Source organism: Mycteria americana, chromosome 2 (assembly GCF_035582795.1).
Source record: "Mycteria americana isolate JAX WOST 10 ecotype Jacksonville Zoo and Gardens chromosome 2, USCA_MyAme_1.0, whole genome shotgun sequence".
Classification (NCBI taxonomy): Eukaryota; Metazoa; Chordata; class Aves; order Ciconiiformes; family Ciconiidae; genus Mycteria; species Mycteria americana.
The window spans coordinates 107171961-107187163 of NC_134366.1; the positions used below are offsets into that span (position 1 = coordinate 107171961).

Here is a 15203-nt window from a genome sequence, read left to right on the forward strand (position 1 = left end):
AATACAGTTATGGCTATAGTTGATGCAGAAAGGTATTCGTATACCTCTCTATATATACCAACGTATACCAACAGCTCGTATTTTAAAACAAACAAACAAAAATTTGGTAAATTACTCACCAACTGCAGTGAGTAAGTTTCAATTGCAAACAAATTGCAATTTGCTTCTTGGAATTGAGATTTTGGGATAAAAGCTGATACCACTATTGTGATATTTTCCAATAGCAACCATATAGGGACAAAATAATAAACTGGTTTAAAGATAGATGTTCTGTGTTGTTTTTGTCTTGGTACCATGCAAGCTTTACATCTATTGGTAAAGACTATCATAAAAAGAGACAGTTACAGCATTAATTGCATAAGGGTAAAATATCAAGGGAATGTTAGCATTTTGCCAGAGCCTTAGTTACGTATTTGTGAACTGGGTTTCAGTTTTTACCCTGGTCTCTTAAGAGTGCACCAATCTTGTTTCTCAGTTTACACACATCCTTATGCATAATTTTAATCAACTGGATCATTTCAACCCAGGTCTGTCTGAAAGGTAGAGTGTTCAAAGGTAAAAATCCACAGATTTTATAGGCTTGAGATAGAAGAAGAAAATTCCACCAGTGTCTACACAAGAAGCTGTGCCTTGAGCTCACACGCTGGAGATGAAAATCCACACATAACAGCTGTTCACCGGAAAACTAAAGAAAACTCACAATCTGCAAAGTGCCCAAATCTGTGGGAAACAAGGCCTCATCTGCGTCTGTGCTTATGGCAACATTTAATTAAACGTGAGCTGTTATTTAGTGGTAAGGTACACGAGCGTCAATCAGCCCACGCACTTCAGAAAGTAGCACTTGAGGGCTGCAGAGGTGCTAAGCAGCTTAGCTCTCTACACCTGCATAGACCCAGTTCTGCGCATTGTGGATACAAAGGTTGGTTAAAAAACTGGACAGGAAAATGTAAATAGCACTACGGAGAGCCTCAGTTTAGGGGGGATGCTGCCTCAGCTTTGTATCCTGCTAAATCACACAGGCTTAAAATAAACACACTGCCCTTGTCCGAACAGCTAACAGAAATGAAGACGGAAACTCAGAAATATGTAATACTACTAGAGTCAGAAATTCATGCGGAGGATTAGGCTGCTACAGACACGTGCATTTTGCCGTGTACCATTTGCCTCTGGGCTTTCATCACTGGAAGAGTGTCCTTGTGCCTTACCTTAGGAGCGGCAGGAAAGAGCAAAGCTGGGACCATCATGATTCCAGACAGCAATCATGATTCCAGACAGCAAGTTTATACCTCTGACCATGGGCCATGATCTTCCATCACATTGTTAAGGGAAAAAACAAATGCAATATCAACAGTTGTGTTGTGAAAAGCTAGAGCTTCCTAAGATTGGAGTTGGCAGGGCTTATTTGATAGTCTTGAAGATAAATAGGAAGAAATAAATAAGATGACACTTACCTCAACTTCGTTTTTATTGTATGACATTGAGCTATCTGCTGAAAGAGGGTGATACAAGCAACTTGCAAAGTATAGGGGCTAACTCCATCTTTCAAAATACACCTGAGTGTAATTAGAGTTTTCATTTAAGGGAGGCCATGAAAAATAATGACATATTTAGGTGAAAGGAAAAAAAAAAAAAGAAAAAAAGGATGGGTAGGAATGGAAAGAGGTATGGCACTTCACAAGAGGGAACAGCAATGATAAGAGCACCAGGGAAGCATATAAGAATGTAGAAATAAAAATGGATACATATAGCAGTTAGACAGCTTGGTAGGTAAATGGGACTCCAGTCAGCTCAGTCAGGTAAATATGACTGAAGCCATAATTTTTTTTTTTTATGTGTGAAGTAGTACATGAATGCATGCACTATTTTTAATGATTTAAATAGTCTCTCTGAGTAAGTATATACAAAAGAAAAGCACGTGGAAGAAAATAAAAGCAATAGCCATTCATTGGACAAAAAACGACAGTAGATTCTTTCAAATAAAAGCCTAATTAAGACACATTTTGGGATTCCAGCAGTATTTAATCAAACCAATAAAACAAGAATAATGAAGTAGAATGAATAGAGTAAATGCCTGGAAAATGCTTGCTTTTCTCCATTTTTTAATACAAAGAAACCAAACAAAAGAGAAAAGAAATTTTCTAGGGACTCTTAGAATAATCTTAAAGGGTACTATGTTGCTGTTTAAAGAACTCTGTTCTTCATTGGGCAGCCAATGCTACCCCCAAAATGATCACTATAATTACACCGATTTTTCCTTGGTATCACACTTACATTGAGCCAACTAATTTTCTGATATCAGTTGAGATAATGAAATCAGTACCTGACTTGTTACCCCGATGCTGATTTGCATGCTGGTTTGCAAAGACTTTAGTGGATTTACTGAGAAGATAAAGGCATATGTAAAAGTCACGCCCACTAACTGCATAGTAAAGTGATATGTGAACAAAGATAACATCGTACATAAAAAATATTAATCATGTGTTGAGGTGTCTCTTGACAACCTCTAACTTAATTGAAAATAAAGTGTCTATTACAAACATTTAGACTTGGGAGATCAACAGACTAATCTGGTGTATTTAAAGTTGGAACAATGAGGTATTTTCTTCAATGTGATTGAGTCACAAAAATCCCAGGGGTAATGGAACGGATTACTAAATCATGTTAATAGCTGATGCTCGTTTAATGACAGCATTTCACAAAATAAGAGAGAGGGACAGTATGACGTTTCACTTTTGCCTATAGGCAAGAGGGGCTGCATGGCAAGACGTACTAGTATTGGAAAGTATTATGCAGTATAATATCATCAAATTGCAGGTAAGATAACAAATTACAGTTGTGACACAGAACGAATTTCCACTTTTGGCAACTTTTTGAAGCCTCATGAGTGATAACTTATGACTTTCTTTTGCCAGGATACAGTCTACGGTTGTTTAAAAATTCCCAGACAAGTAAAATACACTACTCAAATGCTTAAAGCACACATGTAAGGAAAGCACGGGATATTACAAGTAAAACATAGCAAAGCATCTTTATTAAGAAGTCAGGTTTTTATTCCCCTAAGTAGTTTTAAAAAATGATTTTTTTAATGCTGAAAAACAGAATTGAAAATAAAAAGCTAAAATATAAAAACCTTTAAAACATAAACTATAATTATTCTGAAAAGAGCCTGGCCCACTCTGAAAGAACTGTTCTTTAGATAAAGATGCAACACAGTAAAAAGTTAAGCACAATTCCAATTATTTCTGCACTACCAGTTTGGGTAGAAAGTGGTTCTGGAACAAAAATAATTTCACTCCCAAAGTTTAACTGATTTCTAATTAGACTTTGGAATTGGAGACAGACCTGCTGAGGTCTATTAGCATTCTATTTAAATTACAAGACAATCAGACAAGTAAGTTAACTGGTTCAACTTCTCACCAGAACAGATAAGGAACACTCAAAACTCAGGAAGGGTCCAAAGGCAGTATAAGGAATGGCTGCCACCTTTCAGCTCTCCTGCCTACTGATATTTGTAAGCTTCTGCAGCCCAAACTGTAGAGAATAGCCCTCAAGCAGAGTAAGAGGTGGCTCTTCTATAGCACTCTGCTCAGCAAGGGCTCACAGGTACAGAGAGGAGATACCAGAAGATTTAAGTGGTCTGTGAGTTAGGCTTTAAGCCCCACATGACCAAGAAGCATGAGCCCAGCACTCTGCACAGCAGAAGAAAGAGGAATGTAGACAGGAAAAACAAACAAGCAGGCCTGTCCAAGCATGCAGACACAAACTACTCCTTCTAAAGTAAGGCGGTCTAAGATTTGGACCAGGGCTGTGAGATACATTCAGAAGGCAATCAGAGAAAGCTGTATGTTTAACTCTGATCTCTGGTTAACTGCACATGCTTAAACACACAGTGTCAGCACTGGTAGGTCAACTGACAGTTGAGTTTAATAGGAATAAGGAGTTCAAAAGAATTCAGTACTCCACTCGCAATCCCAAGCACAGAAGAACCCAAGTACTGGCAGCTTCCCACCCACCCCCAGAGTCACAGTGAATAAAGCTATCTCATTATCCTTCTGCCATCCCTCAGTTCCAGGACATTCACCAACCAAAACATATAAAATACTCCATATTCCTGGAACTGCAGAATTAGAAAAATATTCGACATTTCAAACTACCACAAAAGTTGCTTTAATAAGTTACGTGGCAGATGTTTCACTTTCCACAGCAGAAAACAGAAAATTCAACAATCAAAATGGTTAAAGCTGAAATAAAAACTTGTGAATCTGTTTTGCACAGACAGGCCTGCTGTCTTAGCTAAAGAGCAAATCTGTTGACATTGAATATCTTAACACAGTGATCAGCTCCACAACTTGCAAGCTGCAACCACTCGCTGCTGTTCTGATCATTATGTCCAGCTCTGCCCACATGATGTCTCCAACATAAACGTTTCACAGCAAGAGCATGACTTTGGCTGCAACAGAAAGAAATCCATACATAACTGCAAAATGTCAAACACAGTTGGGCATGTGAGTGTAAACATCAACATTTATATAATTAGTACTCTTCTTTTAACACTACCAACTGAGCAAAAACTGACTTGTGACAACCAGCAGCTATTAAGTTCTTAAAGTAAGTAGGGCCATTAACAGTAATGACATTTTATCCTCTCACTCATCAATAATTTAAACAGCTATTGATTTCAAGTTTTACCACATTAAGCTGCAGGTCTAGCATCTCAGTTACTGAGATATGACATATTTCTGGCTTTTAGCCTGCGATTTCCTGTTATCTGGTGTCTCTTTCCAATTCACTTCAAGCACACAGAGGTCAAAGTCACCATCAGCTTTCATTTCTGGTACTACCAATGCCAGTATGTGAAGGAAGAATCTAGGAGAGTGCTCCAAGTGAAACATTCAAAGTCTCTCTACAGAGAGTTTCTCTAGCTGTCACTGCAGCAGCACCACATACAGCTTGTCATTCCTTTGGTTGCTGCTAGAAGCTGCTCTTGAAAACTTGCTGTCATCCACTCCAAAACGTTTTGCTGATGTACACAGACAGTGATTCGTTTCCCCCCCTCTTTAGTGTTTTCTATCATCTTTTTTTTTTTTTTTTTTTTTTTTTTTTTTTTAAATGAGGGGCCAACAAAGGGTAATACTTCTCAAAGCATTTGCATGGCATGAATTATTTGGGGGTTTAATACCCCCCCCTTGGTTTCGTTGGGGTTTGTCATTTTTTTAAGTAAATCTAAATAACCAGTATTTTTATTTCCAGGTTTTGCTTAAAGACATCTTTAGACTTTCAGGGATCAGCCTTTTCCTAAAAGGATAACAATTTTTTATATACAAATAAACCAGTTACATATCATTTTAAATTATAAGAACAGAACTCCAGCACTATTAGTCTCAAGAATAACATCTCCTTGCTCCTAACTTACTTCAAAAGACATACCTGTTATCCATCTCAACATATGCGGTCCAATCGGCTAGTGCTGGTTCTTGCCCACTCTGCTTCCAGGTGTACAAGATCATCTTCCCATTCTCTAAGCCTACTGCAACAATATATCTATCAAGAGAACAACTGCATTAGTTCTGAAAGAAATTACAGTAGGCAGCTCAGTGAAGCCGGCTCTAATGCAAGCTAGAAAGAACTAGTAAACACTGTGTTGCACCTTGCCCTTCAAATCAATATTTACTTTTTCATTAAAAAATATCACAATTTAATTCAAAGCTTCTTCACAAAAAATGAGCAAAGTAGAAACCTGCAAAATGTATTTGGTTAGGAAAAAAATAAGGAGCTTATTACAGCATAAGACCAGTCAATATTGCTAGAAGAATGAATGTGTTTCAGGTGCATTAATGTCCCTCCTCCCCTCTTTTTTTTTTTTTAATTGTTACACTGTTTGGAGAAGTCACCATACACCTGAAGAGAAGGCTAGGAAATAAAAAAGGAGAGTTAATTCTGTTCAAAGAATGGTCAAAATATTTGACAGGTAGATTTTAGGAGCTGTTTAGCCACAGAAAAATGACTAAAGGGGAAAAAAATACTAATTTCAAATTAAACACAAAATGGCATTACAGAAAAATAGCAATACCTTCCATCAGGAGTAAGCACACGGCTGATACTAACAGCAGTAACAGAATCCCCAGCATCCAGTACTGTTGAACAAGGCTTGACTGAATCCAACATATTCTCTTCAGTAGTCGCAGATAAATCGCACTGGCCCCAGATAATGACCTGTAAAGAAAGAGAATCATTTAGGAATTTTCACTTTAAGCTTTTTGTAAATGCATTTACAAAAACATAAGGAATAACTCAGTTAAAATACTACCAGGGCACAGAACAAAGTGGATGACCCCTAAAATAGTCCAAAATGTCTATCTACAAAGATTCAACTTTTTAGACAGTCTGTCTGATTGCATTGAAGATACTGACAACAAAACCAGATTCTGTTATGAAAGTTAAACAAAAACTTAGAGACCCATAAGAGTTATGTGACATATGCTTGTCTTACTGTATGAAAAAAGAAGGGAGGAAGTCCAACTGGCAGACCACAGTCTTGTACATACATATTCAAGGACTTTATTTAGCATATGAAAGTCTCACTGATTCTGTGGTAATACACACAATAAGCTTTTTGTGTATTTATAGAATATGGGCTCATTAGAACACAGCACTTGCTAATCTAAAATACATTTAAAATAATTCTGGGCTTTTTCAATTCTTTTTATATTAATTACCTTTTTGTCCCGACTGCCAGTAATAAAATACTTGCTATCTGGTGTCCAATCACAAGACCAAATGATGCGACTGTGAACAGCTGTATTTTTGTCTGTGTATGCACAGCAACTGAAAACTGGTCCTGAAATAAAACACATAGAGGAAAACCCTTGCTTCACCTACTCTACATATTAAAAATAGTTGTTACTCTTACTTGCTCTATGAAAGAACTGCAGGAATACTCGAACATTATTCCACTCATCTTTAAAGCAACTGGGAATACTTAGCACCACATAAATGTTTTTCCCCAACACTTAGCACAGTGATAATTAGCATCTATTCCAGACCATATCTGTCAGCCCTTACAGCACTAAAACAGTAGGAACAGTTTGATCTTTTACACACGTATCTGTTTCAGAAGAATTTAAGTCAAAGTATAAGACCTTCAGGTTCTTTCTATACAAGTTTTTCATGAGAACACTGACTTCAAAAGTTTTAGCATAGTGCAACGTTTACCATGTGTTCAGGTATCCCCAATAATTTCACTACAGTTCCTATTTACCAGTAAAGCCCCAAGAACTCAAATCATAATGATCTAAAGATTAATCTCTTCCCAAAGAGACAGTCTGCCATTTCAATATGCATACAATCAGGCAATAAATCTGATCAGCAGATCAGTAAATGGGAATGATTTTCCTAAGTAGAAAAGGATGTCATTTTGGAGCACAGGCTTTGAATAACCACTACTTAGGATGCCAATACCAGCAGTTTTGCTTTACACTGATAATGATATTCTTTGTAGACAGAAAAGTTATTGATGAACAGATGAAAAGAAGATTTCCTCTACTTCCTACGAGAATTCATACTCCTTATCCTGAAACATTTTGTAACTACTGTGGACAATATGCCAAGCTTTAGAATAGAAGTCTGAATAGAACAGAAATCTCAAGCCAGGATACAACCGGACACTGTCTGAAGGGGCCAAAACTCACTGCCAAGTCTCTAGGAAAACTCTATAGAGCCCAGTAGTGTTTATGTGCTATTATGCCAACAGTGCAATGATAAACGTTTTCAGCACAAGCATCTGTTCTAGGAATCCACTGAAGTGTTCAAGAGCAATCTCCTCATGATTTTGCAAGGCTCAAAGTCTTAATGAGAAAGTCAACTGAATCTTTACTATCAGCTCTTTTTCCAGACAGAGCCAGTCCTAGTCAAATTAATCAATTGTGTAGGATTATCAGAAAGCCACACCAAAGACAGAGATTAATCCTGTCAAGAGTCTCAAAGTGTCATGCCCTGCAAACAAGGACAAGGCAGCTCTATGCAGAACACGGGTGTAACAATGAACCTTCCAGCCTAGCCTGCACAGATCACCAAGATGAAGATTTTCCTTAATAGAATACCAGTTTGATGTTCAGGCATTACACTCCGGCATGTATACTTGATTTCAGTAAATCTGAAACACACAATCACAAGCAGAAGGCAGGAGAACAAATAGCAGACTTCATTACACCCATCGATCAAACAGCTTCTGAGGCCTTATTATATTCTTCTCCACATTTTAATTCCCTCTCTAGCTTTCCTATACACCATTAATTTCACTTCCTAAAGCCACTGGAGCCTACAACACTACGAATTCTTAAATGTTGTAAGGAAAATGGCCATTAAAATATTTTACCAATTCTCTTTCAAATATTTTGAAGCCAAAAATATCAAACAAACCGTGAAGTCTTCAAATGTGTATATCCACTTTACATATCTTACCTGACTCTGATGAGTCTTGTTTCTTCCACAGTGACCAATTCCTGTCTCTAGAAACTGCTAATAAATATTTGTCATTAGGAGAAAATGCCAGCTGAGTAACAGTCAGATTGTGAAATGACAAACTCTGCAGTTTCTTCCAAGAAGTAGTGCTCCACAAAATAATTGCTGCATGTTCTTTTTTGGAAGCCTGTATTGATGGAAAAAATATCAGTGAGAATTAACGAAAGCACATATAAAAGTCACACGTTTCAAAATACTACGATGTTAGGGGGCTTGTTTTAAGGCTTGCAATCAAGTTAGCATCAGCTTTCCTCTGGGAAGTTTCAAGATTGTTTCACTACTTTCTACTAATGCTGACAACATCTCAGTAAGAAAATGTTTCATACCTATTATTTGTTAGAATTCATCTTACTAATACCTTAAAATGAATCATACATAATTTACGAATAATAGCTTATCTGCATTCACTCTCACCTTTGCAAGGCAACTGTCATCTATACAAAATCTTTCACATTTAAGTGAAAGAACAGAATTCAGCCCAAACCGAATTCTGACTCCTGCTTTGTCAGCCCTAGAAATCTGGTGGCACTTTGCACTAGATGGTGCTAGAATCTTTTCTTACCTTACAGGCTGATGCAATTACAGTGTTTGAATTATTGCATGCAACACAAAAAATTTCATATCCATGTCCATATCTGAAATAAATGTGAAAAGATATTCAACACATCACAGTCATTTTTGCAGTATGTATCAAGGTTCTTATGTTAATCTAAATCCCTTTGCAAAAATGAAAGGCACCTGCCAGGAACTTCTCACCACTGTTTCAGTATTACATCCTAAAGAATTCCTAATGATGTTCAGCATTCAATATAAACATCTACATAAATTCTTTCACATTTAGGAACTGACTACAGAACAAACTCTCCAGCCCATTCCATAGTCCTAAAGCATCAGCACTGCAGAAGCTACCCTAATGGTTAACAAAGCAGGCTAAAGCAGCAGGAAAAGCAATTTTAACACTACCAATAAAAGTCAGAAGCTACATATTTGAAGATCACCAAAGAAATACACCACAAACACCCAGCCAAAGGATGCCTGTTCTGTGAAATACTGAAAGAAGATTTCTGAACTAGAGGACAAGAATCATGTTAGAAAAGGAAAACAACAAAACTTCTAGCTTCCTCCAGAAATACATTTTTAATCAGTCTTCACACAAGTTCTGCTGGAATTCAAGCTCACATATCTGGACTGGGATTTAACTAATAAGCAGAAATGCCACACAGACTAACACAAATTAAAATCAGTCAGAAAACAGACTGGAAGTAGAGTAAAATTGGAGATGCAATCTGTAAACAGTGGACAAATATCAGCTAAATACCAGTTGCGGGGAGGGGGCTTCCTTTGATTCCCAGCTCTGAAGAGATGGGCAGTTCTCTTAATAAACTCCTTTGGTCAGCAGTGTTTCAAAGAAGTTCTTATACGGGATTGATGTTCGTGGGATTTCACTTGCAGCCAAAACAGCCATCTGTTTAAATGACAAATTACTGCCTGTATCTGTTGAATGAAGTCCAGGAAGGTCGCTGCTGGGCATAGACAGACTCCCACACTCATGTCTGAAGATTGGGGATGCACTGCCTTTTTGTGAAAAGTAACTGTGCCTGGAGCTTCAGGGGGGAGAGGGACTGGTGGCTGTGCTTAATTGGAATGTTAATTTGCAAATTTGATTGTGTCTTACAATGATAAAGGTATTACTTCGTGTCTTCCCCTTACTCTGCCACCAGCAGGAGTTTTATCGCAACGCTTACTTTAAAAGCACATTCCTGGAGACTATTTTGTAGTGAAAACCATTGAAAGTCAAGTTTCTAAAACTGAAAAGTATATATCCCATGAAAAGTATCATTTCCTGAAATTCAGTGAAGGCAAAATAACCTGTGGAACAACTTGTGAAACAAGTCCTCAATTACTTCGGTTTTATCTCCTAAATGTAGTATTGAAGAGCACTTGACAGAAACATTTTGAGCTTTTGCATGCAACTTTGTTCTTGCTAAATAGAAGCATTAAAATTTAATCTTTCTCTTTAAGTTAAAATAAAACCTAAAATACAGTCTTTTGCAAAGTCACATGAGCAGGACTATCAAAGGTCAGACCCCCAGCCTATATAGCCCAGTGCTGTTTCCAGTAAACAGAAGAAAGTTAGTGGCAATAGGAGATGATGTTTACAAGAGTGTATGAGCCTTACAAGTATAGAAGCTCCAGTACAACCCTTTCCCCTGCCCCCATACGCACAATCTGATCCCTTCATTTATGTAGTACAACACGGAAAAAAACATTCACAATGGAGAGAAGCAACTGCATGAATGAATAATGAAATGACATTTTCAACCACAAGCGATTCTGCCTTTGCAATGTACAATTCATAGCATTTTTTAATGCACAGGTAAACTGACTGGACTTTCAAAGTGTCCAGACAAATGATTACAGTAATTTTCAAGTCAAAAAGGATCTCTGAAGACTTCCAAGTGTATTACATGAAATGCACATACATATAAACATATATATTTATGTCAACACTCAGGCTTTAATCTCAGCCTGCTGCATATAAACTCTCTACGGTAATTTTCCAAGAGGATAAAGATTAGCATACTCTCACAGGATTGATCATATTTTTATATTAAAGTTATTAGATCATGTAAAAATATCAGCAAGTTCTTCATACTAAAACCTACTCAAGCAAACAGTATTCAAAACCCAATACTAATCCTTTAAAATTTAGTGTCAAGTTAGAGCTGGGAATACACAAATGTCAATGACAAACAAGCTATTTTTAGCAAGTCAGTTCCTCACAGTTTTTCTGCTGCTATGGCAACCTGAAATCTACATTATGCAATTTCATGTTACTTCTTTCAAGATTATCCTGAGCAAAAAAAACGGAAAGTCTATGAATGCTTTTACATCTTGTTGCGCTTGCATAAAAGGATCCCTATCATCACCAGTGTCTCTAAAAACAGAAAAAATTGCTCAGATTAAGTCACCTGAAGATCATCATAAAATGCAGTTATTTTAATGAATGCAGGATATAAAAGCACATCAGCAGTACTCCTGTAGCAGAATATCAAAGATTCATGTCTCACTAGACTTTGAGAAATGTCAAAGGCAAACGAAGAAAAATTTTGGCCTTGGCTCCTTTTCACTACTTAAAGATCCCTCATCAAACTGCTTACGTGAGTGGGTGCATTAGTGGCCCTAGCATGCACAGGAGAAGCAGTTAACGTAACAGTTAGAAATTACAAAATGTGCAGACGTGGTCTAATATCCACTGGCTTCCCTCCTAGAAGCACTTTTGAGTACAAACACAGTAAAAGAGCTTAAAAGCATTCAAAGAAGATTAACTGCCCGGTTGAAGGTAAAGATGAGCTCCTACAAAACCTCCCACTCAGTCAAATGAAAGCAACCTGCAAACTGTTTTCCGAAAGCTTTTATTTCCCACCCTCCAACTGAAGTCACAAAACTGGTAATTTATAAAGGAATCATCAGCAAAGGCTCAACATTCTTCTTGTTCCTGCCTGAGACCACTCCTTCAGGAGATTCAGATAAATAAACCCATAAGAGCTTGAGATGATTCATTTTTGTGTGCTATACTTTGAAGACTGATACTAAAACTTTGGAGACTGTGAAAGTGTAGCCTAATGTTACCAGGATCTTTAAGGAACAAATAAGGTGACAACCTTCATTTGCAAATTGTTGTGAATCTCAGAAAAGAAGGAACAAAACACAGCTGAAGAATTCTAAAACCCTACAACCTCAAAACAATTATTGTTATGACCACGTAACTATTATCTTTGCAATCCACAACCCACTCTGTCAGCATTCAATACACAAACTAGGTTTGTAACAATCTTACCCAACATTCATCACTTTGCTCTACCACCAGACACATCCTATTTTGGCTGCTGCTTCCATTTATTGCATCTTATAACTCTGCTAGGCTTTAGGGGGAAGCTCATCCTTTGATGCCTCAGCCTTTACTTCCATACCAGAAAGACAAACTTGATCTGCAAGTCTGTGCCACGAAGTGGAAAAAAAGTAGAAAACTCCTTATGCAGAGAGACCTTCAGTATAGACAAGGCTTTAAGCAGATGTGCTGAGCAGACACACATAAACAAAGGCTGCAGCATGGAAAGAGAGGCCCATCACATTCCAGAGCACAGATAAGACCATGAAAACATGCCACAGTTTCTTATAGCAGACCAGAAACCTTACTATTCTCTTGGAACAAAGAGGAAAAAAAACAGGGATCGGTGCCTTAAACAGACTTTTAAAAGACAAGCATCCAACGGGACAATGAAAGTTTGATCGCTACAAATTCAAAAGAATAGCTTTGTGCTAAAAAACATACATATTTCACTGGTACAGAAAGAACTAGTGAAATAAAATTTTGTGACACATCAGTTCGAACTGCCATTTTCTGCATTGTTTCCTAGTTTTTATATATAATTTATTTATTTTACAAGCAACGCACTGCACACAAAGTCAAATCAGGTAGTAAAATAGGAAAACCTGCAAGACCAGACTACATTAATATGTTGCAATAGCTTTCTGGAAATTTTGTAAATTAAATAAAAAAGAAAAATAAAACTTACAACTTCTGAATTTCAGGCCACAAGGTATTCTGCAGCAAGTGATCCTCTGGGGGAGGTTCTAAGAGACATTTGTACAACATATTCAAATTTGGTACTAAATAATCTAAAAATCGGCTAAATAATGCTTCAAGTTTATATCCAATGAACCTCATTTTCTATTTCCTACAATAGAAGGGAATCTCATACCTGTAAGAATCAAGGGTTGAAAATAAATCTCAGGATACTGATTCGAAATGGTATTAAATGTTTCTTCATCCTCAGCTGGTTGAACAGCCATATCTCCTATTCAAAGTAAGCACTTCATTAGCTAGAGAGAACACACTTGACAAGCAGGAAAATATGAGCACTTATTATACAAGTAAAAAACATCTATTGTTTTTACAATATAAGTAATGGAAATTAGGTTACTCTGCTTCCAGAGTTACAGTAATATGAATATTAGAATCTAGTTATTCTAATGCACATGAGAATGAGGAGGAAAGGAAAAAAAAAATAATAATCTAACCTTTGGACTAATTTTATCCTGAGACTGACCTCTCTCCATCAGCACAGTCTCTTTTAGAGATTCTTAAAGAGACTTTGATTTACCTAAAGAAGCAGTCACCAGGAGTTGAACCTGTGCTTCCCCAACGTTAAACCTTTCATTCTGTATCTGAAATTGTTTAAAGCAAAAATCTCAGATACAAGTGATTAATTCCTAAACTTAATGTAGACCCCTAAATGAAAAGCTATACTTGCAGAAGTGTATCTACAATTTGCAAACTTCAGCAAAACTGCCAAGGGCTCAGTCCTTAGCTTTAGGCAAAAGTACCAGACGTAACTGAAATTACTCAGTTAATTTTAAGTTAAAATTCAACTCTGTCCTTCACTTTGAAGGTATTATTTAAGAAAAAGGTACAGAGTTGGGGAACAATTGCTCTCAGACACAATCTAGCTATTTGTCAAATGTACATTTCAAATACAGACGTTTAAAAAAGCAGGTACAGAAAAAGCAGAACAGAAACACTATCTTCTCATGCATCCTGTCTTCTCTCCCCTTGAAAACTAAATTAGCAACATTTATCTAATTTGAGACCACTATCTGATCATCGCTTACCATGAAGATTCCTCTGCAGAGTAAGCAAGAAAAGAGATCTGTGGGGCTTTAACCCAAGCCATCAGCGCTGACAGTGGGCACCGGTGGGCAATGCAGGAAAATTTGACAGCTTTTCTACTCAAAGTGCTGATTCTGGGTGTGCCACACGCAATGAATGGAAATTAGTAATTCTGTGTGTGACAATATTCTAGGAGAAGGAAGTTTTGTTCCCTCTCTCAGCAGAAGGACTCATGAGAAAACAGAAGAAAGAGCTTTAGCCAAAATGTATTTTACAAGTTACTTCAAGTACAACAAAGCTACTTTCCTCTCACAAAAGATTTAGGACAATTTAGCTGTATTGACATTGAAGATCCTGGAGACAAAGCTTATTAAAATGCTTCCTTTTTTAATTCACACCTTCTGATAAAGTTTTAAGCAGAGAAGAAACAGGTCTGACTGTAGATTCCAGTGTAAGTGCATTTTTACCAGAGACTTTATTAAACACCAGATTACCAGTCTCATCCCCAGTCTCAAGACACTACTCAGTTATTTTTATCATTCTAGAGAGATGTTTGTTCCTCCTTCCTTGTTCCCTCACAATGCAATCCCCACCACCTCTCCAAGAAATTTCTCTGGTGCCTCACCAGCCTTTACTGACAGAACATTAGTTACTGTTGGCTAACTAATTCTCCCTTCCCAAATACTTTCACAAAGCATCATTTACCTGGAGAAGGTTTATGGCTATTTTCACTGGAACAGAAAATGTGACTGATCCCCCCAAAGCATCATTACTTCTGTAAGCCTCTACAAAGGCACTAACATTTGAGGAGAGTGTGAAAAGGACTCCAGAATATAGCTTTGGAGGTCAAGGTATTTTACAGAGAAACCGCACGTAGCAACAGGTAGTTCTGCTTTAACAACTCTGAACCTAGTTTTCACAATATGCCATTCAATACTAATCTTTTTGGCTAAAAGTCATCAGTCTTCTGGGGGGGAGGCGTGGGCAGTGAGCATGGAGAAAACAGAGG

General features: G+C 37.3%; 1 protein-coding gene across 3 annotated transcripts in view; it reads right to left on the reverse strand.

Moving 5' to 3' along the window:
- Positions 1 to 1474: 1474 nt before the first annotated feature.
- ELP2 (elongator acetyltransferase complex subunit 2) overlaps positions 1475 to 15203 on the reverse strand; it is a 42080-nt gene continuing 28351 nt past the window's right edge. For 2 of the 3 annotated variants that reach the window (XM_075494179.1, XM_075494178.1), the window contains 8 exons: positions 13287 to 13382; positions 13101 to 13158; positions 9083 to 9155; positions 8461 to 8647; positions 6717 to 6838; positions 6071 to 6213; positions 5428 to 5541; positions 1475 to 4477 (listed from right to left, as the gene is read on the reverse strand). In XM_075494179.1, coding sequence (XP_075350294.1) covers positions 4294 to 4477; positions 5428 to 5541; positions 6071 to 6213; positions 6717 to 6838; positions 8461 to 8647; positions 9083 to 9155; positions 13101 to 13158; positions 13287 to 13382 — 977 coding nt within the window. In that variant the 3' untranslated portion in view covers positions 1475 to 4293. The remainder of the gene's footprint in view (positions 4478 to 5427; positions 5542 to 6070; positions 6214 to 6716; positions 6839 to 8460; positions 8648 to 9082; positions 9156 to 13100; positions 13159 to 13286; positions 13383 to 15203) is intronic. The other variant, XM_075494177.1, reaches the window with a different exon arrangement.